The sequence below is a fragment of the Ictalurus furcatus genome, chromosome 18 (genome assembly GCF_023375685.1).
Source record: "Ictalurus furcatus strain D&B chromosome 18, Billie_1.0, whole genome shotgun sequence".
Classification (NCBI taxonomy): Eukaryota; Metazoa; Chordata; class Actinopteri; order Siluriformes; family Ictaluridae; genus Ictalurus; species Ictalurus furcatus.
The window spans coordinates 14394298-14420196 of NC_071272.1; the positions used below are offsets into that span (position 1 = coordinate 14394298).

At 37.7% G+C, this 25899-nt stretch overlaps 2 protein-coding genes across 3 annotated transcripts; one reads left to right on the top strand and one right to left on the bottom strand.

Annotated features, from left to right (window-relative positions):
* The first annotated feature begins 2475 nt into the window (after positions 1-2475).
* Positions 2476-17868, top strand: ccnjl (cyclin J-like). 2 transcript variants are annotated; one of them, XM_053649246.1, is made up of 6 exons: positions 2476-2822; positions 3327-3420; positions 6691-6901; positions 13468-13767; positions 13975-14134; positions 17365-17868. In XM_053649246.1, exons 2-6 carry the CDS (start codon positions 3352-3354, stop codon positions 17840-17842), a joined length of 1218 nt encoding a protein of 405 aa, XP_053505221.1. In that variant the 5' UTR covers positions 2476-2822; positions 3327-3351; the 3' UTR covers positions 17843-17868. The 2 variants fall into 2 exon arrangements, with proteins under 2 accessions (XP_053505221.1, XP_053505222.1); XM_053649247.1 differs by lacking the exon at positions 2476-2822 and having other exon boundaries at positions 2842-3420.
* A 3993-nt stretch (positions 17869-21861) lies between these two features.
* On the bottom strand, positions 21862-24999 carry fabp6 (fatty acid binding protein 6, ileal (gastrotropin)). The gene is made up of 4 exons (XM_053648882.1): positions 24877-24999; positions 22969-23144; positions 22639-22728; positions 21862-21987 (listed from the first exon to the last, which is right to left on the bottom strand). Exons 1-4 carry the CDS (start codon positions 24941-24943, stop codon positions 21925-21927), a joined length of 396 nt encoding a protein of 131 aa, XP_053504857.1. The 5' UTR covers positions 24944-24999; the 3' UTR covers positions 21862-21924.
* Between the last annotated feature and the right edge of the window lie 900 nt (positions 25000-25899).

Sequence of the window (25899 nt, forward strand, 5' to 3'; positions counted from 1 at the left end):
TAAACCTCACATTTTATATTTTGAGTATTTTAAGTGTGTAAATGTGTACATTTATGAACAAAAATAGAAATGGTACAATAATTCAGTCATACAAACATAGTACCAGATTTAGAATTTTATATAAATACTATATTTCCATTTAATTGGCAGAATATTCTATCAGTTGTAATTTTAAGATATCTTGGCAGCCACCTGTCAGACAGACTAAACAATGGTATAAATGTGAAAGGAACAGATGAAAAAACCACATAAGCTATGTTCTAGGAAATGTGACTGCATAGGAAATGTTAACCTTTTTTTATTTTTTATTTTTTATAATAGGTTCTCTTCTATGATTATAATATAATTACAGCCTTGTTGGTGCACTAGCAAATCAATCAGCAGAGAAAAAAAAATCCTCAGGCATACTTAGCTACAAATATGAACATGTTAGGCCATAGTCTTGTCATGACTACAGATATGTTCATGTTCAGAGCTGTGGAAAAACTTCAATAATGCCAGGTATAAAGCTGTGAAATTAATTAACACAATCTGGTTATTGTTTGAGATTTCCAACAACTATGATTTGCTAGCATGAATGTACAAGTATAGAGCAACTACAATTCATGTTTAAAGGTCTTTGCTCATAAAACAGATACATTTTATTTGAAAAACACATAAAATTTGGTGTGCCAAGATGAAGGGACTGAATTATTTTAGTGAGAATATCTAACCTTATATTTAAACAAAACGTTTGCATTTCTTTTTTCAATGTGACATAAATATTAACTTCTAATAACGAATTTTCCCAGCATGTGATATAAATAATAGCTTCTAAAAAATTTTTTTGAAAGTTTGAAAAGGGTTTGCATCTCCTTTTCTGAATGTGACATAAATAATAACTTCTAATAACTTTTTCCCACACAAATGATATAAATGATAATTTCTAATAACTCCTTTCCCCAATATTGCGATATAAATAATAACTTCTAATAATATTTTTTATGAATATGATTTAATTATTAAAGTTATAATATTTTCTAATAACTCTTTTTCCAATTGTGATATAAACAATAACTTATAATCAATCTTTTCCCCCAACTGTGATACAGATACAAAAAAAACAAACCCAAAAAAACAAACTGATAGTGTCATGGCAAGCTTTCATTTTAGATTTCAAACTTCTATTTAAAAGAATAAATTGCATAACAGAAATACATTTATATTTTGCCCCAGAAATGTGTAAATGAATTATTCAGGGAATGCAAATGTAACAGGGAACAAAAACAAAAAATAAACTTGTTCCATTGAATGTAATCAAAATTTAATCACCCTAAACTGTTTGAGAGAAAACATTAATTTAAAAAGTGCTTAACTGATTTATTTTATAAATTTATTTATTTCAGTGTGATTTCAAGAAAGTATATCCTAAACATTTTCTCAATAGGCCTAAATTCCTCAGTAGGCATATATTCCTGTACAGAATTTGTCATGTCATGCACACCAGGTTTTTGAAGATGGGGTGATGGCAAGAAAATCTGTGTAGGAAGTATTTTTTCGACGATTCTGCAAGCAACAATTCAAAAAGTAGATAAAGATGCTCTGAAAATGTTCATAAATAAATACATGTTTCTGGTGTAAATGCAGTGTTTGGCTTTATTTATACCATAAGAATAATATAAGCAGGTTATCATATGTAAAGAAAGTTATTATTAACCATTCTTTTAGTTTGTTCCAGATAAAATAACATTTCCAGCTACATGGCTGTGTGGAGTGCTGGAGCGGGAACGTTAAAATATTGTTTCTGTTAAGAATGAACCAAAACAACAAATAAATTTGATTCTAAATAATAACTTATAAATACTCTTTTCAATACTGTGATATAAATAATAACTTGTAATAAGTGCTTTTTTGAAACTTTTTTTCTTTTCTTTTACTTTTACAACAGCACACAGCTTCTTTCATACCCTCTGATGGTGTCATAGCAAAACCTGGACTTTGTTTTAGTTCTCAGACATGTGGGGGAAAACAAACCCTGCGAAATAGTGATACATCTATATTTCCCACAGAAACATACCGCATGAATGAATTATTATTCTTATTCTTCTTATTATTATTATGAGGAATACCGAGGAGCGTTATCAAGCGGCCATCTAGTGTTCAAACATGGATAAAGCATCTTAAAAAGCCGGGGTCTCTTAATTTGAAAAGAAAACACTAAGGATTGCTCAACTCCATTCATCCAGACCAGTTCCTGTAAACATGAGATATCATTCATCACGTTAGTGAAAAAAGATCTCTCTCTCTCTCTCTCTCTCTCTCTCTCTATATATATATATATATATATATATATAAAGATATATATATATATATATATATGAATGTATTGTGGAAGTTACACAGTCAGACCTAGCTTCAACACAGCATAAATCTCACATAGGGAAGATATTAAATCAGGGCGCGTGTGATTGTGTGCGCGCGCTTGTTGTACGCGTTCTCCCACTCCTCCTCCTCATTGAGCCCCCTCACTCACTCTACAGTGTCATTAGGCTGTCCGTTCAGCTCCGGCCGCTGGGGGAACACCGCACAGAACAGACAGCGAGAGCGAACGAGAAAAAAAAAAAACACACAACCACCCACACATCTTTGTAGAAAGTCCAACTTATTAGAAACGCACGCGAGAAGGCCAGGGGGAAACCTGGCTCTCAACGGAGTGCACATGAGCGCGTGAAGCCGGCTGTTATTTCTGTGCGCGCGGTGTGGCTCCCGAAAATGCAGCGGCTCTGAAACAAAGGGACTCCGAGCGGCGTTCTCTGTTCTCTGGAAACACAACTGGCTGCAAGGTAAACACTGACCGAACGCAGTGGCTTTTCATCTGCTTTTATTGTGTGTTTGCTTTACGGTTCTCTTTGTCCAGTTGTTGGCGAGTGGAGTTGCGTTTTTACGTCGAAACTCTAGTTTCGCAGCACTAACCGTAATGAGCTGCTCGTGTGTGTATGTGTTTGGGGTGCGCGTGTGAGTGTGTCCTTTTAATACTGGAATTCACTCCCGTGTTAGTTTTAGGGCAACTTGCACCTCTGGTGTATGTTTTAAAAGAATAGTAGTGTTTTGTAAACTTTTTAATCCAGAGAAAAGCAGTTTAACGATGACCTCGTGTATATATTTAAGGATTTAATGTTGTGACGTCACAGCACCTCCGAGTAGATGCTTGAGGAACTTGAAGTCTCATAACAAACAAGTGGAGAAAGTGTGTGTATATATATTTTTTAAACCCACTATTTTAAATGTGAATGAAAGATATCTAAAGTTACGGTCTATTTTCACTCTGGATGATGTTTTTATTCAAGGCTGAGGGCCTCTCTGGATGGAAAGATGGAAGCAGAGAGACAGTGGTGGAAAAGCCAGCTTGCTTCAGATATCCATCAGGCTCTGCGAATTAAGGTGAGCTTTCAACATCACATTACTTTTGATCAGATTTTTTTTTTTTGTTCACATTTCCATCCATTTTTGTCACAATGCTATTTAACTAATTTGACTTGTTAATCAGTTGATCAAAACTCGTCTAAACGTGGCATTGAACTGTTAGGATACAAGTTTAATCTGTTTGGTGTTCCCATATCAGAAAGGGTTTCGAATAGAAATCGCAAAATCATTAACTATCCCTAACTAAACCTTTGTTAATTTTTTTTTCTTCCTAAGATGGAACTGTGATGCATTGCATGTTACCAGTATTGTGTTCTAGTTTTTTTGTTGTAGAGCTGGATGATTGCTCATGTTAACTTGGATTGGTTTGATGCCCATCTGTCTTTGAAGCAAAGGTGTGAAATTTTGCATGTCCTCTAGAAAAAAAGGTTACTGAGTACAGCAGGCCTGCTTTATACATCACTAAATACCAGCTGTTATTTCTCATTGTCAGCATCGGGAATGTGATAAGCAGTGGCTCTTCCTTCTCAAAAATCTTTCATGAAATGTTATTCAATGCCGACAGAAACCTATATGTCCTGTAGAAAACATGATCTGCAAAGAAAGAAATGTTCTCTGATCAGTACAGACACATGTATGTGTTCAATAAAGACCTTAATGCTTAATTTAACAGGCATGTGGATGAATTAGGAAGTCTGTTGTATATGAGAACTGTGAGATTTCAGTAAGTCTGAACTTGTCAGCTGGGCTTGTGTTTAAGTTTGCTGTGTGCCAAGAGCAGTGTGAAGGCTAATGTGTGTGTGTTTTCTCAGTCTGGACTGTTCATGAAGTGGACATGTGTGTCATTCTCTTATTGTCTGGCCTGTTTATGAGGGGGCTGTATTTCAATCCCTCATCCGGCTGGGAATGCAAAGTGGAAGCGGTCCGTTTGTGTTTGTTTGTACTTGAGTTTGACTATTAAGTTTAATTGTTGCTACTTATTGTATCTAGCGCTAGAAAAAGGTCTTTCATGTTACTTCTCAAGAAGCAAAATTCCTGCAAGCATGAGGAACATGTGTGTTTTGTTGTTATTGTTTTAAAGTAGATATAGTTGATCATTTAATTGAATAATTAGCTCTAAATCTGGTTTGCTTTTATTTTTGGTCTGCAAATCTCTAGAGCTTTAGAGATCGCTGATTCATTCTAGAGTGCATATACATAACTATTTAGGGCAAGATGATATGGTAAGGTATGTGTTTAGATTGTTAACGTAGTTTTTCCACAAAGTTGCCTAAATTTTCATTTTGTAATAACTAGTTCTAGTGGCACGTAAGCAAAGCAGTAGTTATCCTTAAACAGGGTTCGTATTTGTCCGATTTCAAGTCTCTGCTGGTCTTTAAAACAGGCTCTGTTATTAACTTCTACTGCAACTTCATCGGACTAAAGAAAAAAAAAAGACACTGCCAAGGTTTAATACACAGTGAACATTGTGGGAAAATAGAGGAAAAATGAATGCAACTCTTTTGTTGTAATGTTTTCTTACATGGATCTTTATTAAGAAGTGATTTGCTGTGTATGTTTGTGGGCTCCATTGCTTTTTACAAAAGATTTCTGTTTGAGTTGCCTTCTCTGTCACTGAAACCCCTGTACAGAGTTCAACGCAGTGAATTAAAGCCGTCTATGCAGCTATTTGTGCGAAACGAGTGGAAACGTACACAAGATTCATTGTTGCTGCACTGGCAGTGTGCTGAATCAGCATAATCTGTCCTCTTGTGTGTATTATTCTGGAATGAAATGCAGAATTATTGACTTAATCGTTGTGCAGATCAGCAGAAGTTTGCGTTCTGTTTTGCCATGCCTGACTGCTTGAACGTTTCCCCCCCTGCCGACGCTGTCTTTATTGCCTTCCCCCTGTTTCTGAATTTGCTGGATTTACCGGCTTGTCTGCACATGGCTGTAATGAGAAGCAGCCCCATTTAAATGGTGTTTAATTTAACATGCCAGATTAGGCTGACGGCTTTATTTACTGACGAATATAAATGTTTCCAGTGAACTCTGTAATAAGTCTGGTATGTGCATCATAATTGGTGTTACAATGCGTATGCTATCGATTTAACAAGGCTCGAACAGTTTACCTTTTCCTTGTTTAATGTGCCGTTTAAATGTGCGAAAAGCTCATTCCCGATCTCACCCGCTCTGGAAGCAGACGAGTGGAAACAAACATGACAAAGAACAGTGATTAATTGAACTGGTTTGGCTGGACGTACTTCCTCTACCTCTGCCAATGTATTTTATCTGTGAATTCTTCGAGTTCTTCTCAGTAAACCCTAAAAGAGGCCTGTAGCAGTGTAGGGATGTGAATTTGACCAACCTCTTTGGTCGTTCAGAGAGACCAGCAGCTGTAGAGTTGTCTGAATTGCGGACAGCCGACACACAAGAAAGGGCTGCTTAAGAGGGTCGAGGCTCAGCCCCTTACACCCTGAGGGACAGATGGCTGGGAGACATGGCGGCTGGGCCAGCAGAGGAACCAGTTCTCTTTCAAACAGCCATCATAAAGCAACCCGATGTGCTGGAGGACATCAGAGGCTGCAGTGTTATTGACATGCTTATGCTTATGATCGTATTTACAGTGGGCGAGTATATGAATCTGTTCAGGTCCCACAACAACATAGTGCTTGTTGTAACCACACGACACAGCAGAGTGGGACAAAAAAACACCCAGCTTGTCATGTTAACACAAAGCAAATTCCTCTGTCTTGAAGACTTTACTGTGGTGGAAACCTTCATTTTGACCGTTACAAAGTGCTGACACTGGAACCTCCTTTGTATACGTTAAATAAACGTCTCCTTATTGAAAGCTTTCCCATAACAATTCTTCTTTGTCAAAAACCCCCACAGTTTTTATTTGTATATTAATAGGCTTAGAATAGATTATGTGAGCATCCACCATACAAATCTATGTTAGTTGTTACTATAGAAATGATAGCATGTTAGAACAGCGCATTAATATAAACCTGTGATTTGTCTTGTCACTACTGTCAGAGCTGCAGTTATTGAAAGTTAATCTACCAATTAGACTTGAGCCCTCATCAGCAGTGTGCTATAATCTCACTTGGATGTTATTTATAATCTTGAAACAATAACCTTTTGTAAGATATCTAAGATGTTTCTAATAATTTTTTGTCATGAACAACTTATTTTCTTTTATTTTGAGTTTTTTTTTGTTTTTGTTTTTTTCCCTGGACACGGAACATATCTATACCATCACCCAGCACTAATTTCTTTTATTCCCCGCTTGTCTGTCCCCAGGAGCTGAAGTTACCTACATACCATGGTCATTCGCCGCAGATTGGAATGAGGCGCTACTTTGCCGACCTGCTCGCCGTCCTCAGTAATCGCTACCAGTTGTGTCCCACGGCACGCCACCTGGCTGTCTACCTGCTCGACCTCTTCATGGACCATTATGACGTAGCCGTGAGACAACTTTACGTCATCGCCCTTTCCTGCCTTCTCCTAGCCAGTAAGATAGCTTCTAGTCTGAACATTCAGTGTTTTCTACATGAATGTAACACTGTGCATGGCTGAAATGATGGCGTGAGCTAGATTAGTTAGAGCACTGAATTGCTTGCCACGTTTGTAGTGTTGATCAAATTCATTGATTTTTCAGTCCACTGTTTCAGTTTCCATCACCAAAATGAAAGTGTCAATTATGACTTAAACTATACTGTCCACTGTAGACTTTGTATGCTGGAACGTCACATGCGGTAGTTGGCACTCGGTGCTGCCTCACCGGCTGCTGCATTGTGTTCCATGACAGCTGTGCGCTTAAGAGACCATGGCCTTCGGCGGACCCCAAAGAACCTTCAGTTAGTCACCAAGGCAGCTTGTACACTTACAAATCAGAAAGGTTGCTTTCTTTCTCTCTTTTTTTTATAGAGCTCGCCAACTATAACTACATTTAGATTGTTGGGATGATTTGAGAATGTTGCGCGCGCGCACACGTACACACACACACACGCTGCAATGGTTTTGTGGTGCGGCCACAGGGTCTCATCTCCTAATGAGATTTATTGCTCAGGAAATTTGTAGGGCAAACCAGCTGTCTATCAGTGTTTAAAGCACTGTATTGAGATGTGTTATCAGAGGCAGCCATGTCGCCCTGCTTGCAAACAAAGTGAGGCGAAAACGAGGCACAGATCAGATACATGGGTCTTGGATAACAACTTTGTGAATGTTTGTTCTTTCCAGATGTTTGGCAGCAACATTTTAGAAATAAACATTTCTTTTAGTTTTTGATTTATTGGGAACAAAATCTGACAGAGCAACATTGTTATCCTTGTGAAATAGTAATTAATATGACATGTAACATAACATGACAATTTTTATTTTTTTAAAGTGTAGTGTGCAGACATTGTTTATGTAACATTGCTTTGGGAATTTTCTTAATCCCGTCTAAATTTCAAAAATTGGAATCATGTTTCTAAATCTTGGCAGTACAGATTAATATTCTGAACGCATTTCACCTTTTTTTAATGTGTACTATTATATTTGTTAAATTGAGCCTTAGATGATTTTCTTTAACCCTTATATTTTCTACGCACAGAACCCAAAATAATTGCATATTTATATATATATATATATATATATATCTCCATTTTAAATGGCCAGCAATATAGGCTGTTGCTCCTTACATATGTTATGATTATGTGGACATGTAGACGTTTTATACCACAGCACTGTTAACGCTCGGCTTGGACAGTAGTTCCAGCTGCAATTTATATTGTCATTTAATAGTAACCACTTGCACATGGAATAGAATGGCAGACACTCCAGTTGTTGATATGGTCAAGTTTTCTGTGAGGATACATAGTTTACTTTGCATGAATGAAGCTGTTCTCTTTAGTTTTCTGGCATGGGAAATTCTTTGAGACTGAGGGTATTGTGGTTTGACGGTAACGTGATAAGCTGCAAAAGAGAGGGAAAAGAGACGCTGGTGAAGGAACAACTGTTTGTTTATAGCTGCTGTAAGTCATAAGTGCTAACAGTAACTCTGTTCCACAACATTAAGTACAAGTACAAGCAGATAATAAAATAATAATAATGGTTAGGGTGGAAACAGTAACTCTGTTTTGCATTGGCCTGCATCACACCAACCCGTCATTGATTGATTATTTTCTTGTAACAGCATGCCCCCCGATGTTTTATTCTTTACTTAATATTGATCATATATCGACAGCTACATTGTTCTAAAAACATTTTCCAAGGCTGTTATTGTTTTGCGTTGGTATGACTGGTATGTGTACATTTGTAAAACCTTGTATTATTCCGTAGTCCTATAATGTTTCATGAACAACAGTCAGATAAACACTGAACCCTGTCCGCCAACACCCATAATTTTTCCTAAGACACACCTCGGTTTGTATTAAAGATGACTTTCTAAGTCCAGCATCTTTGTTTCATCCTTCTGTCATTCATGAAGGTGCTTGGTTTCAGTAAAGGAGGGGGCGTTAAGGCTGGCTGGCAATTGGCACTGCGCAGACATTAATTAATTGCACAGGACTGAATGAGTAATGACCTTGCTGATGCTCTGGGTTTAAAGTATCCCTCCCTTTTCTGAGTCATTGATTCACGCTTCTTCTGCATCATTGATTCACGCTTCTTCTGCAGCCGCTATTGTTGCGTTGCTTTCGGCGAGATGGGCTATAGAGGCCTGCTCCAGGCCAAACCCGGGGGGAGAAAAGGCTTCGTTTCCATTCAAGCCAAGGACATTATTTGTTTTGACAAATGGAGGGGAATTGCTCATTTTGAATTGAACATTATTCCTCCCAGAATCCATTAAGTGTTTTTTTTTGTTTTTTTTAAAGATAGTGCCATGGCATTGTGTGCTTTTAAATTATGGTTTGTTCATTATTTTCCATTTCTTCTCTGATATCTTTCATTCTGCTTGATGTTCATTCCCCAAAACTGGCTGAATATTTAACTGATGAAATTGAAAATAGTGGACATGACACACTTCAAAACTATGAATCGGGCCACATTTGAATAGAAGCCGGGGTTTTTTAGTGGGTCGAACACAGTGGGTTTGAACTGTTTCCAGTAAAATAAGTGCTACATTCAAGATGCACTCGCAATTCAGGCCAAGGACATGAAGGCAAATTGCTCATTTTGAATAAAACCCTTTTTGAATAAAAATGCCCCTCAATCAAGTATTTTCAGATGTTTCTGGCTTGGAATGTTTTCTTAATTTTAGTTTGTGCTTCTGAAATAGTCATCTTATTTTGTAATCCACACTAAAGCTTGTCTGCTTATTTTGTAATCCACGCTAAATCTAAGCTTGTCTGTTTTGAAGGAAGTCCTTTGCCTTCAGTTAACTCTTTATTCTAAACAGTTATTCCAGGAACATGTTTTTTTTTTTGTTTTGTTTTTTTTTTTAATTAGCCTTGAAGCTGAGACTAAGCAAGTACTCGATAATTACACAACTAATGGACTGCTCTTAGGGCTGCTGTTTTGATAATAATGCTTGAGCAATGGCCATGGGCAGGCTTGGGGGACGCATGGATGCACTCTTGGGCCGGGTGTTATCAGCTGTGTGTGAGCGTGAGGGGGAGGAGAGCAGCTCGTGGCTGAAAGCATACTGAATTTCCTCTCATGTTCCTGGGACACATGAGGTTTGTTATGCTAACCAGTTTATAGCTTGCCACAGCACAACGTCTGTTTAAAAAAAAAAAAAAAAAAAAAAAGAGTGCCATTTTCTTTACCCAGAATCCCATCAGCCAAAACGGCAAGTAAACAAAACCCCCGTGCAGCAGTTTAACATTTACGTATTCTTAATATTTCCTGACCTGAAAGAAAACTCAAGCATAATAACTGGACGATTATGTGACCACTTTTTTTTTCTTTCTCTTTTGTTGTTATTTTATTGAAAAAGCAGTGGAGAGTAGCACATCCAGGGTCGTCTCGCTACGTCCTCTCCTCACTCCCTCTCCCTCCTCCGGCCAGAGAGGAAGGAGGGAGGGCCAAAAAAAGCCTAGAGGGTCATGTTTGAACTGAAACACTCAGCAGGGTTCCTGATCTTCAGATTAGTGTGACGGACGTTCCCCTGAGGTTTGATGCTAATGAAGGGAATTAATACACCACAGATAATTGAGAAAACAGAGCCTTATATGCTGGCCACAGATGCCGGTGTGACGACGAATGGAAAAATTTGTTTAAATGTATGGAGGTCATCATGGTATAAATGTGGACTTGTTAGATGGCAATGTGTGAATTAAGAAGCTGAAATATAACATTTTAAGTAACATTTTTAAGTTTGTTTCCAAAATCAAATGTTATTTTTGACAGTGGCATTTAGATCATTTTTGATTTTGTTAACAAAAAAACAAATTCATATTTTGTGCACATTTTCATCTTATGGACACCCGGTTGTTTTTTCTTAAATAAACATTTAAACAATTAGTTAAATTCAAGGTGTACAAGCCATCTTGTAGGAATCTGGTTTCTTCAAAGAATGCAGATGTGAGCACCGCTTGTGGGGAATTTTATTGACCCCCTGCTCCTCGGCTCAGGTCGCCTTTATACCCGCTACTGATCTGAAGACTGTGAGTACACGAGCGTGAGCTGGAGAGGTCAGGGGTCATGCTGGCTTTATTATTGTGGCATCTAAATGCAGGGGAAGTAATACAGGAGACTAGGACTTTGCAGTAAAGATGTTAACACCTAGCACAAAAGGGTGGAGAGAGACCGAAGGGAGGGGTATAAAGTGAGAGAAAGGAATTCCATCTAAAGCAGTCCTCACTGCAGGGGGTGGGTGATGCATGCAAAATATTGAAACTTGGACATTTTCAAAATCTTGGAAAACATACACATTTTTATAGAAACATGATCTGTAAATGACTGCTAAAGAGGCTTTTACACACTTAAGGTGGCACATGAAGAATTTTAACAGCCGTGTGAACTGCACTGAAACGGACCATAGAACAAATTCACAAAGCAGAACTTTATAGCGAACTATTACTCGTGTGCTCCACCACAAACCAGTCTGGCGCCAAGGCAAAATTAGCAAATGTTCTTAATAACCTATTAAAAAGCTTAGTATAATTGTTTCCAAACCCTTTCCACACACCATTTTAACCACTCTTAATCTTTATTCTGTATGTCATTTGGTTTTTTGAGACCGCCAGACATGCTGAATGTGATTCCTGCCTAACTTGCAGTCGAGTGCAAATATTTGCATACCCTTTGGACAAACCGAAGAAGACAAAGAAATTTGATTCATCACAACAAGCCGTTTGTTTGTGTGTTGGGTTTCACATATTTTCCTTCATTATCTCAAGTATCTCAAAATGGTAATAAAGTATGCATTCTTGAAAGCTTTAGTTGTAATCAGGTCTGGGGCTGGGGAGGCTCATTTTCAAAGTTATCTATGTTGTTTTTCTGTCTTGTTGAAGACACAATCATATCTCATTTTAAACATAATTTTTTTTAATATTAATAAATTGTAAAAGTAGATGCATTTTCCTTTTCTCCTCCAACATTCATGGGGGATAAACTGTACGTTTAGTGAACCTACATGCTTTTAGCGCAAATGTGCAAGTTAGTTACTTTTGTAGGTTTGCTCAACCACAGGACAAACGGTGTTTAAATTCTCACCAGTGTGTTATTTGCACCAGTAGCTATCCTAGCCCACCACTGGTTCTCTCATCAAAGGGATTACCAAAATGCTCCATCTGCTCTGTGTCTTACTCATTTCAACATAAAATTCATACCTTTCGAATTTGCACTTGGATATCGGCTTTTAAGCACAGTCTTATCTGGTTGTAGCGGCTATACTTGAAAGGAGAATGTGCACAGGCACCCTGCATTTTCTAAACACACTGGTATGTGGAAGGAATGAGAGATCTGGGCTCTAGCCTGTGTGATAATTACTTGTTCAGGCTGGCAGACTGACATCTCTGATATTGTGATGTGTGAAATGCCAACAGGGAAATGTGTGAATGGAGGTTCACAGAAATGAGTTCCAGGTCTCCTTTTCCCAACCAGTAAACACAAATGTGTTCACCATCTCTGTAATGATGGCATTTATTTAAAAAAATAAATAAAAATGTGTAATTAGCCTGGTCTTGGTTTCCCAAAGATCTTGCTGGTAATGTGATGAGGCAGAAAAGAAAGCAATTATTCACTCGCATATTGAATTAACATACTTTTCACTTGCATATATTGGAGTTTTGTAAAACACTGTAGATTTCAGTTTTATTTCTGTAGCACTTTTAACAATGGACATTGTCACAAAATCAGGATATAGATTTAGTGCCCTAATGAGCAAGCCAGAGGTGATGGTGGCAAGGGAAAACTCCCTGAGATGACATTGAGGAAACTTGAGTGGAACCAGACTCCCCTCTTCTGGGTAACACCCGATAGTGGGATTATAAATTGTTACAATATACAGGTCTAGAGGACTTAAAGGCATATAAGACTGGGTTCACATTACAAACTTCTTTACACAGCTCTGGGCTTTTATTTTTAATTTTTACTTTGCACAGATTGTATCTGTCTGTCTTGATAAATTGATGTTCACATTCTCTGTCCTTAATTTCAACCCCTCTATCCCCTGAAATGCTCTTTATGAGCACATTGATTTCTTGGCCAGTTGTTTCTACACTACTCTCTTATCTGTAAGTTCCTTCCAGTTTTGCTTGAATCGATAAACCAAATATTGAAAGTATTTTGGAAGTATACTGAAAGTAAATCACCTATTTCCCCATCCTTCAACTGAATATAACTGGCCACTGTTGTTGCTGCCTACTTTGTTGTTTTGACTCGCTGCTGATCCGATCTGGATATAAAAGTGACTCGAGTCTGATCTGAAAATATCAGATTTGTGTGTCCATGCTGAGGGGAAAATAATTCAGATCTGTTTCAGACAAAGGCAGAGTCCTTGAATGAGTGTGAGACAGTCTTTATGATTTAAAAAAGCAGTTCTTGGGTTTTTTTTCTTTGCTTATATCATTGTGATTAAACTGAAAAATGAACTACAGTACATTTGTTAACTGTAAAGTTTCCTCCCCCTCCATATTTCTCTCTCTGTAGGTAAATTTGAGGAGAAGGAGGACCGTGTGCCTAAGCTGGAGCAGCTGAACACGCTGGGCTTCATGTGCAGCCTCAACCTGGCCCTGAATAAGCGTGACCTCATCAAAATGGAATTGCTGCTGCTGGAGACCTTTGGCTGGAACCTGTGCATGCCCACGCCAGCCCACTTTATCGACTACTACCTCCACGCTGCCGTGCAGGAGGGTGACCTGTACAATGGCTGGCCCTTGACCTCGCTGTCCAAGACCAAAGCCTTCATGGACAAATACACACACTACTTCCTGGAGATTTCCCTGCAAGGTGACTTGAGATTGTGAGAGCAATACTTAGTGCTAATGTGGATTAGCTTCAGCATTATTATAAACAATATTACATGCATACATTTATTTTCTTAAATATATTTTCTTAAATATTTCTTAAAAGAAATATTCTAATAGACAAGAAAGACAGATGGCACAAGGTCAGTGACCTTCATTTCGTCCGACTGAATACTTGTTTTCGTCGCAGATCACGCCTTCTTGAGCTTCAGACCCTCACAGGTGGCAGCCGCCTGCATCGCAGCCTCTCGCATTTGCCTGCAGATTTCACCGAGCTGGACCACCGTGCTCCACCTGCTCACAGGATATTCCTGGGACCACCTGACCCAGTGCATCCAGCTCATGCTGCTGTAAGAACATGCCAAATATCACATCATACAAAAGCCATCAGTACAGCATGCAAATAGAATATTTACAATATAAATTATATATTAAGTATATATGTCATGTAATTTATAAATATATAGGTAAAAAATAAAAAGCTTTTTTGAAACTAAAGAACTACACTGCAAAAAGTGGCCTCTTACCAAGTGAAAATATCTTGACTATAGTCAAATGGATCTAGTGTTTCCTGTTAAGTTTACAATAAAACAAATCTAAGATTATTAAACCGATTTCTAGACCTTTTTAAAAAAACATTTCAAGCTTGAAATAGTCTTATTCTATAGGCAGATAATTTTGCTTCTTTCAGGAAATAAATGCTAAAAATGAGCAAAATTCTCTGACAATAGAATAAGACTATTTCAAGCTTGAAATGTTTTTTAAAAAGGTCTATAAATAGGTTTAAGCTTATATTTGATTTATGGTTTATAATCTTATAATATGAAATGCTAGATACGTTTGACTATATTTGATATATTTTCACTTGCTAAGATGTCATTGTTTGCAGTGTATTGTTTGTCCTTTTATGTTTTCATTTTAAACATGAGGGATTATATAGCAGATTTTTCTCCATTAATATGTAATTATTTTGCAGATTGTTCTCCATTAATATGTATTTATATAATAATAATAATAATAATAATAATAATGCTACTACTAATAATAATAGTATTATTATATCTTCCTGTAAATTCCTTTGGGAGAAAACAGAAAAGTAAGAGTGGACTGTGTAATTATTCATATTAATCATTTTCTGTAAAAATGAACTTCATCCATTTAGTTTTCCTTAAACCCATCTACACACTGTCCAATGTTGAGGCCTGCTCGGTTGAATGTATTTTAGGAAATTTGTCAAATTTGTTTCTAAGACAAATGTAAATAGTGAAGATAAGGCTCATGTAGAAATAATATTATATAATATGTATAAATGTATTTCTTAAAAAAAACATTTAGTTAAAATATGTTTTTACTTAAATTTAATTGAACACATGAGAAGCAATGAGGAGCTCAGACTATTTGGGAACTTTATGAAAAACTCCTAGGCATTTTCAGGAATACTGTTACAAATCTCTGAGGTGGTGTGTCCAAACTTTTGACTGGTAGTGTCATAACAACAAAGACAAAAAAACCATAAGGCTGTTCATTTTACAGAGAATTATTAATACTCATGTACGGTCGTGTGAAAAAGTAAGTTCACCCATGCAAATTGTTGGATTTTTTGACATACAGTACTGTGCAAAAGTTTTAGGCACATGCAAAGAAATGCTGTAGAGCAAAGATGCCTTCGAAATTATGAAATTAAATGTTTCTACATAAAAAAATACATTAAAAAGCAGTAAACAGTAGTAAATGAAACACTATTTGCTGTGACAAAAAAATCTAAATAGTAGTCTCTGGTTCAGTTTGTGCAGTTTTAGAAGGAAATGAGCTGGTAATTTTACTGAGCATCTTGCAGAACCAGCCACGGTTCTTCTGGAGACTTTGACTGTCGCACTTACTTATTTTTGCAGCAAAACCCAGCAGCCTTCATATGTTTTGTCTTCTATGACACATTTTTCTGTAACATTTAATTTTGTGCTGGAAAACTAATGTTTGGGAATCTAAAATGTTTTTTGTACTGACTTGATAATGTAGTCTCAAAATAAAAAAAACTAACTTTTGTACTTAAAAAAAAAAAAAAAAAAAAAAAAAAAAAAAAAAAAGGGGGGGGGGGCAAAACTTTTGCACAGTACTGATGGATGGATGTATTTGAACATTTGATTCTCTTTGAAACGGTGTCTATTAATAAAGGCAATACAGTCTATCAAATGACACACACAATTGACATTTTGTAGTCATTTTCACAATTTAAATTGACAAACAGATCAGTCACATGGAAAAAATAAGTACACCCCTACATTTCACACCTTCAAATCCATAAAATTAGAATCAGGTGTTCAAGATTGGATGGCGGTGATTAGAACCTGCTTTGGGAGTGCAGGTGGAACCTGTCTTATTTATACTCCTATCATATCTAGTGTCTGGTGTTGCCTTTGTTATTGAGATGTGTGATGTCATCATGGCAAGATCTAAAGAGTTCTGTAAGGCCTTCAGAAAAAGGTTGTGGATGCCTGTGAGTCTGGGAAGGGATTTAAAAAGATGTCTATATATGTCTATAAGATGTCTATAATCTACAAATGGTGCCGATTCCTCCGGGACTGGACAACTTGCATTCGTTGATTCAACTATGAATTCTGCATCATATCAAGGAGTACTTGCAGATAATGTGAGGCAATCTGTTCAGAAGTTGAACCGAAAGTGGACCTTTCAGGATAATGATCCTAATTACACTAGCAAATCCACGAAGGAATGGCTTAAAAAGAAGAAATGGAGGGTTATGGAATGGCCAAGTCAAAACCTGGATATGAATCCCATTGAAATGTTGTGAGGGGGATTTGAAACAGGTCGTACATGCAAGAAAACTCTCCAACATCTTGCAACTGAAGTAATATTGCTTGGACGAGTGGTCAAAAATTCCAGCAAGCCTGGTGGATAAATATGCAAAATGCCTACAAGAAGTTATTTTTGCTAAAGGGGGCAATACTAGCTTCTGAGGCCAAGGGTGTACTTACTTTTCCACAGAGGAATATCACTTCTATTGATATTACTGTTGAATAAATGCTTGAAAAAGCAAATTTTCCTTGTGGTTTTGATCAAGTATATCAAATTCATTAATAGGCACTGTTTTCAAACATGATCAAATGTTTGCTTGTCCAAATACAGTGCCCTCCACTAATATTGGCACCCTTGTTAAATATGAGCAAAGAAGGCTGTTTAACCTTTTGATCTTTTGTTTTAAAAAAAATCACAAACACACACTGCTCTCATGGATATCAAATAATTGCAAACAAAACATTTTAAACAATGTTTGTGATTGTTTATCCATGAAAGCAGAGTATTTTTGTGATTTAAAAAAAAAGGTTAAAAATGAGTAATTTTCACAGCCTTCTTTGCTCATATTTACCAAGGGTGATAATATTATTGGAGGGCACGGTATGTCAAAAAGAAATCCAACGATTTCCATGTGATGTACTTATTTTTTCACATGACTGTATATTATTCTCAGCTCATTTGTCTGTCTCAAAGAGCTTTACAGGAACAAAAGTTTCTTAATAGGAACAACTTAATTGTTTCTTAACTGTTGGTGTATTTTCTACAGTGCGCATGATAATGACGTGAAAGAAGCCAACAAGTCCAAGTCGTCACCTTCATCCAATCAGAGTGCACAACCCCAGGCTCATGCCTCACCCGGCCCTGCTCCCTCAGCCCTGCAAAGACACCCTGCATCCACCTCACAGCAGCTACTGCTCCAGACTGGCAGCTACCCGCCGCTCACACAGCACTCCCCTGCTCTGGCACAGCTGCACATGCTGGCTGAGTGCCAGGCCATGGGTGCAGTGAGCACACGAGAATATCTCCAGCCGCACCAGGCTAGCCTGCTCTCTTCCTCTATGCCGACCACATCGTTCCCGTCTTTCCCCAGTCTGGCGTCTGGGCTGTGTGGCTTACCCTTGCAGGGACCCCTCTCCATGCAGGTTAGCATGGCGGCAGAACCGCGACCCTGTGTGGGCCTGGCTTACGCAAATAGCTACCTTGGCTCACACCACGGCTTCGCAGCCGGATGTTTCGACAGGTGACGCCAGGAGAGGGAGGGCAGACAGAACTCGCTGTCCTCTGCCGTCCTCTCCACCTCCCCGGCGCCATCCACCCTCAGCCAGAGGCATAGACTTTCTAAACAGAAGGCCCACAGCCAAACAGATCCATCAAAGGTCATAGTATTAAGCTAAAACAAGCTGAAACTAGCTCAAGTGTGGACCTTCTGCTTTTTTCTTCCTTTTAAACACCTAGGTGCCTGTTGCTCTGCCCGTTTTGAGAAAATATCTCAAAGACTACAAAATGCCCATGTATCTATTGGGGCTAATTCATTCTGAGAACATGACTGGAGGAAAGTAGAATGCCATCACTGCAAGATATGATTATCAGACACTTAGAAACGTCCCACAGGAGCATTTTAGTTCCAAACAAAGCCTTAAGAAGAGAAACGGTGGATATCGGGTTCCCAAACTGCTGTTTATTTTCCTTTTCTTTCTCTCTCTCTTCCGTTTTTTTGTTTGTTTGTTTGTTTGTTTTTGTTTTGTTTTTTATAAATAAGGCGTCCTTGAAATTTCACACTGGAATTACTGTGTCGTCCTTGATGCTGCTGCCTTAAAAGTCAGATGCTGGCTTTATGACCAAGAAACCTGTCTCCCTTTTTGGTATTGTTTACAGTGACTAAATAAAACACATATCAGGGATGCGCAGATTACTTGAAAAAAAAATGCCATTGAAAAATACCAGCTGATGTTTGTATGAAGTGGTTAATTTGTAAATATGTTTGTATTTGATTCTGCTTTAAAGGTGAGCATGTCTGTAAGGATGGTTACTTGCAGCTTTTGGTTTAGAGCCCCATCCCTCTGGCCTTCCCGCAGGCAGATGGAGGGGAAACCCCAGGGGAATGAGGCATCTGTCCTGTCGCCTCTGTAGCTCACGCTGGAGGAAGCTGAGCTTTACAAGCTGCTTACCCGGTCAGGGCAGGAGGGTGGGGGGGACTCCTTGATTCATCCATTTTAAGCTCACTACCATAGAAAGATGACTTCATTGTCTTTTACCTCATCCATTTAGTCACTGTGGTGCATGCATATTACCTCACACTACTGACAGTCATTCTCCAATCAAATGCTAGGATACTGTGGACACAATTGCCCTACATATTTGGTAGATTAGACAATATTATACAGTTACATAATCAACTATACTACTGATCCATCGGTTATGGAAGATCTAGTTACGCACACATGGGTGAGCTTGATGACACTGTGATGGGTAAAAACAGCAGAGACGATGCATTTTCTTCAATTTCATGATTTATGATTTTTTTTGTCATTCCAAACGGTTTGCTTTGTTGTGAAAATCGAGTGAAGCTGAATATTCATGAAGCAGACACATTTTCACGGAACACTAAAGATTAGACTAGCGCAAACTCCAAGTCCATTTCTCTCAGGTTTTGGTGGGTTTTACAGGGATGTCAACTGCACAATAAAAATCAACCAGCAGCAAGACCAAAGTGTCTGCTTTATGTCCTGCTAAATTATTAGCTTTTTAACCACTTTATTGGACTTTGGATCTAAATCATCCTCTGATAGTCCTGAATCTTTAACTACCTCAATGTATGCCATTGTTTTTATGCTTATTTTGCAGGACTTCTATTTTATTTGATTATCTTCTTTCTGACTGGTCATGAGCTTCAGGATTCGTTGTTTTTTGTTTTTTTTTGTTTTTTTTAATTCCCAGAACTTTTTATTCCACACATTAATCTTTTATGTTGGAGTCTAGTTATGTAGGTAGATGAATTGTGTTCACTGTAACAGATGTAGGCACTGTTTTTGTATTTCAGTGAAGCCTCTGTGTGTGCAATACGTAACCATTCATTTCATCTGTTACTGTAGAGCTGTTACAGTTTGTTTGTGTTTTTTTTTTTAACCACTCCGTTATTTTGTTTATTATTTTAGCCTTAGTGTGTTTTTATAACAAGGTATTACTGCTAGAAGGCAGTGGATTTTTACTTTATTTTATTGTCCACCGAGAAAATGTTGCACATTGCAACCGATGTCTGCTAAATCTAGACATTTAGTAGACCAGTGAATACTGATGAGTACATTCAGTGGTCTATGGTTTTATTTAAAAGCCTGTATTTGTGTAGGAGATTGTGGCCAGTGGGGAGGGGTGGGGTGAACATGACATTTGGATATAAAATCCCAAAAAATAAAACAAAAGAAAAAACAGCAGAGATGTCTTTTTTTTTTTTTTTTTTTTTTTTCGTCGTCTTGGTTGAATACTGTACTAAATAGTAAAAGCAGTTCATTTGCATAGGTCACGTGCTGTTTAATATGAATGTGAAGTCGTTGCACATGAAAAGGTCAGAAGGGAGTGGGGAGCTCTCTTCTCTTCCTTTAGCCCCACCCCAGAAAGCAGTGCCCTCCCTCCGTCCCTCTGTCATTCTCGCCCCCCCCCCCCCCCCCCCCCCCCGACATCCCATTTCATGTGCTACATACAAGACAATGGAGGGGATTCCTGCTCGGCATGACACTCTTTCCTGTCACTAAACAGCAAATAAAGAGCAAACATAAAAAGCAAGGGCTAAAGATTTTCCGGCTCAAAGAACAGCCTGAAAAACTAAGACGGAGAGAGAAAATGTATTTCTTAATCATACTCTGCAGAGGTCAGTGTTATGAAAAGGAAACACTAAGAAATTCAACTATCTGTGCTATTAGCCAGTTAATGATTTTATTATTTAGTTCTTGCAAATACCTGGTGAAAAAAAATGCTTAGTGCTGTATTTATAAATCACCAGAGTTTTTATTTACCTGAGCATATTATAATGAATTGGCGTATGCTCTATTTTCTTTGTTTTGTTCTAATTTAGCGTTGGTGTGCTCTTATAACAGGGTATAACTGCATGAAGGCAGTGAAATTTATTTTCCATTAGGAACATGCTGCACATTTTGACTGATGTCTTCTAAATCTAGATGTTTAGTATACCAGGAAGTAATGATAGATTTGTTCAGTGGTCTATGGTTTTTCATTTAAAAGCTTGTATTTGTGTAGGACATTCAGGCCATTTGGTATGGGGCTGGGAAATGAGATTATCTGGATCAAAGAACAGCTCAAAAAAGGACAATTTAAAAAAAAAAAAAACCCTTAATGCTGTATTTATGTCACTCGTTCTATTTAACTGAACGTTGGCCTCTGTCCTATTTGCTCATCCAACTGTCTTTACTGTTTAAAGGAGCAAATATTTTTCAAGACACTCATTGTGGGATTGTGGACTGATGCGAGTCTGATAAGGTGTAAACCCGGAGAATGGGATGTCATGTTAGATTAGTGGGTCTGTTGAGAGAGCCGTCTTATCTGAGTAATTAAAGATACTGGCTGGAAGACGACCGAGAGGAAGCCTGGGAGGGGAGGAGGGAGCCTCCTTTGTGCGAATGCTCTGTTGGGGGTACATGTGCAGGCCCAGGGAGGTACACCACATGTCTGAACCGGTGTGAAGAAAGGAATTGGAGGGTGGGTGCCAGTTGGGTAATGGATCATTTTCACAACCTTTGTTTGAACAGCAGAGAGGGGGAGGTGCTGGCACACTTTTAATTATTAGAAAGGTTTACTTTCAAACCCAAACTGAAACATGCATTCACTTGGATTGTTTTACCACTTAAAAAATACTATAAAGTCAAAAGGATTGGAAATGGAAATGCTAAAATAAAAGGAGACTAGTCTAAGTGCATGTATTAGTCTATTATAATTACCTCAGTATCAATCACTTTACTTTTTGCATCATCGTTTAAGACTTGGTTTTGAAATGTCTGATTTGCTGCAATAAATCCTTTCTAGCAACATCAAACTAATGTTCTCTCAATGTTCTGTAACAAAGAGAACTACCAAGGATTTTGGCAGGGGTACATCGTACCCTCAGGGCAGGAGCACATTTTGAAAGCTGACTGCCCCCCAGTGGTAGCCATATAGTGATTTAAAATGCTGCTGCTGTTTTTGTATTTAAGATTTTGAGCATTTATATTCTTAAAGTCTCCATTTAAGAAACATTGAGAGGCACACACAAAGATTAAAATAAATGTTTATAGTTTATTGAACACGTTTGTAGTCATACATAGGCAATGTGATGCGTTTAGATTTTTTTGCTGGTTCGGATCAGGACAACTGGACCTTTAGCTGACGTGGCCGTGGAAGTCTGTGTAGCAGAGAATGGTAGTCACGTTAGCCATTTTCTACACACAGTGACAATGTGAAAATAAAGTGAAAAAAAAATGGGTAGTGTCAAAATCTGGACTAGAGTGAAAGTTAAAATATGTGCCCATGCTTTGTTGAAGAAAAAAACTCAACTAAAAAATATTGTTTAGAATAATTTTTTAAAATAGAAATCAGTATATATTTCACATGGTCTCACACAGTCAGTAAATATTCAGATGACTTAAAAGTTATGAAGATTATAAATGTTGTTTGCCTTGTTTTTTTTCTCATGACTGAGTATTTTTCCATTAAATTTAATACATGAAGAAATAGTAACGCTAATATGCAAATTGTCCTTGTGTTATCCAGAGGTAAGGATTAGATTTTTAAACATCGACAGAAAAAAAATTGTGTAATGATCTTTGAGATCATTTGGAAGGTCTAAATGAAATTGTAAATAGTAAAAAGTGTGTTTTTGTTCATCTAACAGAGTAAAAGTATTCATTTTTAATATACTATAATTAATAATGCAAATATACTATTTTGATCATTATAATACTCAAGTATAGTAATGAAGTACTCCTACTTTAATAGTTACCACCTCGAAAATTTCAGTTTGTACAATCTAAGCAAATTTTATTCAGTGATGTACCTCAACCAGCTTCCCGCCGCTGATCTCAACTACGTGGTTGTAGTTGGGAAATTGTGTCCTCAGCTTGTCCCCTTCCATGGTGACGGTTGCCTGGTGATGGTAAGAATAAATCCCATTCACAGATCTTATAATAGATTGATTTTCAAAAAAAAAAAATCATTATCTTAATCAAATCTGTATTCAGTGCTGTGATGTCTTGCTGAGCTGTAATTTCTCAGTGTAACTATACAGTAGATCTTTAGATCTTGTGCATTTTCTGATGGAGTTCTAGCAAAGCCTGCATTTTTCTTTTCTGTGTTATTGTTTCGAAAGGGATCATCTCAATCTTACCTTAAACTTCTTTCCTCCGATGGTCTCCATGTCGCATTCCTTGCCAATAGCAAATTTGTTGGTGACGCTGTGGTTGGCTGGGTAATGCTGAGTCCAAGAGAACTCATTACCGTTCTGAACCACCTCCGTCACAAGTTTGTAATCACGACCCTTCTCAATCACATCAGCAGGGATACCTGAAGTGCAAAGGTACAGACTAATTATTGTCCTTCCTGTGTTAAAACGCTCTTAATAAATCAAATACTGTGAATAAATCTCTATAACCTTAGAGCTATACAGTATATGCTTGTCCTTGCAGTAAGGACTGTGTACACAGATGCTAGAAAACTACATGTGCTGATGAAATTCTCAAAATAATATTAGCTCCAAGACACAATTTTACACTTTCAAAAAATTAGGGAAAAAATAACTAAACGATTTAACATGAAACAAGGGTGTATCTCACAAGAAGTCAATTACAGCCCAAAGCATAAGACAGCACCAGTTTTAATAGAACCAAAAGAAAGAGATGAAAATCTTATCTTGAGATAACCCTTTTGATCCCAAGAACTGTTCTGAAGCAGGCACTGTTTTGTCTTCACTATTTTTTCTTAAGTGTATGTGAACATATGCACTCAATTATTTTCACTCATTTACACTCAGTAACCCCTACTGTGTTTATTCAAATTGAACATGGTTGATTATGGTCTCTTATAAATCACCTACAAACATGCAAAAATAAATAAATGCAGCATATATCAGAAAATTCCATAATGTTCCATGTAGAGATGTTTATGGGGCTGTCTTTCATAATCCCAAGCCCCCCACTATGTCCAATAAACTCATCAGCTGAAACCTAATCCCAGCAAAACTGAGCTGCTGTTCATCCCCGGAGATGCATCAACACATCATGATCGTGTGAGCTCCCTGGAAAACTCTCAGATCTCACCTTCTGTCACTGCATTTAACCTTGGATTGTTCATAGTTACCCCAACCATAGACAATCAAATCTCCTCTCCATCTCACATGGCTATACTGGCACACACATGCCGGTTTCTCCTTTAGAACATCAGGAGGATTCATCTATTTCTATCCACACAGGCCACTCGGGTCATTTTGAGACTGGACTACTGCATCTCACTCCTAGCAGGTCTGCTTCTACGTGCAATTGGACTTTTGCAAATGATCCAGAATGCAGCTGAATACCTCATTGCTACGCTCCCTCCACTGGCTTCCTGTAGCTACCTGCATCAGATTTAAAACACTGATGCTTGCATACAAAACTAAAAAAGGATGAGCACCTACCTTCCTTAAAGCACTCATCACATATCACTCTGCTCTACACCCATTCCGATCCCATAGCATGTCTCAGTTGGACCCACCATCCCTCGGGGTACAAGAAAGGCATGCATCAAAGCTCTCCTCTGTTCTAGCACCTAGGTGGTGGAATGAACTTCCCCAGCTGTCCGAACAGCTGAGTCACTGATGGTCTTCAAACAACAACTGAAGACCTCCCTCTTCATGAAGTACTTGTCTAGAAAAATCCTTGTCATGTGTTTTTCTTTCACCCCATACTTACCTCCCCAACAGGGTTTTTAGACTGATAGTACTCTTAGTCCCTGACCTAGTGAACCAGTATGAGGATGTATTTATTGATAGAGACTTCAGTGCACATCTGTAGGTCAATTTGGATAAGGGCATCTGCCAAATGAAAATATGCACTGACAAAAAAACAGCAAGCACCCCTTTGCCTGGTGCATCTGTGCTTCATTAAGAAGATTCATTTATCGTGATAACCAATCCTGTACATCTTTACCAAGCAGCAGTGCAGAGGATCCTCCCTGTCAAAAGAGTCTCAAACAGTTGACACGCTCACGAAAACGACACATCCCTAATCCAGACTAAGCCATCAGGCACCAAATCACTCACCAAGAAGTTTGCAGAAGTCCTCATATCCCTGCTGACTTTCAGTCTCCCACTTGCCAGAGAATGCCATGGCTGAACAGAAATGATGTCAATGCGGAGTGAATGGATGGCTGATTTTAGAGGAAAGTACTCGTGGATAAATTTCCTCTGCTTAAATACACATCTCTTCCTGCTGACTCTACAACTTTATGATATGAGCACAGCAATATCATAATTAGGCCATAAACCTGTACAGTTGTATGATGGCAAAATGACAAGTCATTAAGATTTTGACTGTGAGGTTTCTCACCTGCATTAAATAGTGACTAGAGATCTGTAATGAATGACTTCATTCACTTTTTGTTGTACTGCTTCAATATTGTGTGCCAATATATACACATAATTCAGTAATTCAGTTGTAGATTTAGTCATACATATACCCTTATAGCAAGGAACTATATAGTAATACTGCAAAATATCATAGAATATAGCCTGCTTATGAATATTTGTCTAAATATGTATGTTTTCCCAATGTTTGTAATGTATGTTCTTAAAGGAATTGTAACATATCTTATAATGCATCAGCTTTGTATGCTTTTTGAGTGTTTTGCTTTGAAGGTCAGATAACTCTGCTGAAAAACAAAACAATGGAAACCAGCACAGAAATTCTAATGGTTTCCTTTACAAATACCATTACAAACCATCAGCTAACCATTAAAACCATTACAATTACCATTATTCAACAGTATCCACTAGACATAACATGCCACCACTAGAAGGCAACAAATTACCAGTAGAGACCCACAATGACCATTACAGTTTCCATGAAAACCATTACAATATCATTAGCTATCTGAGAGTTAATAATAATAATAATAATACATTTTATTTATTTAAGGTGCCTTTCAAATCACACAAAGTCACCATACATCAAGAACAAGAAGTAGCAATAATGTCAAAATAATAAATAACAATAAATAACTGTCAATAAAATGATAAAAGAGGAAAGCGACAATTACAAATATGACAACTGTAAGAATAACAAAA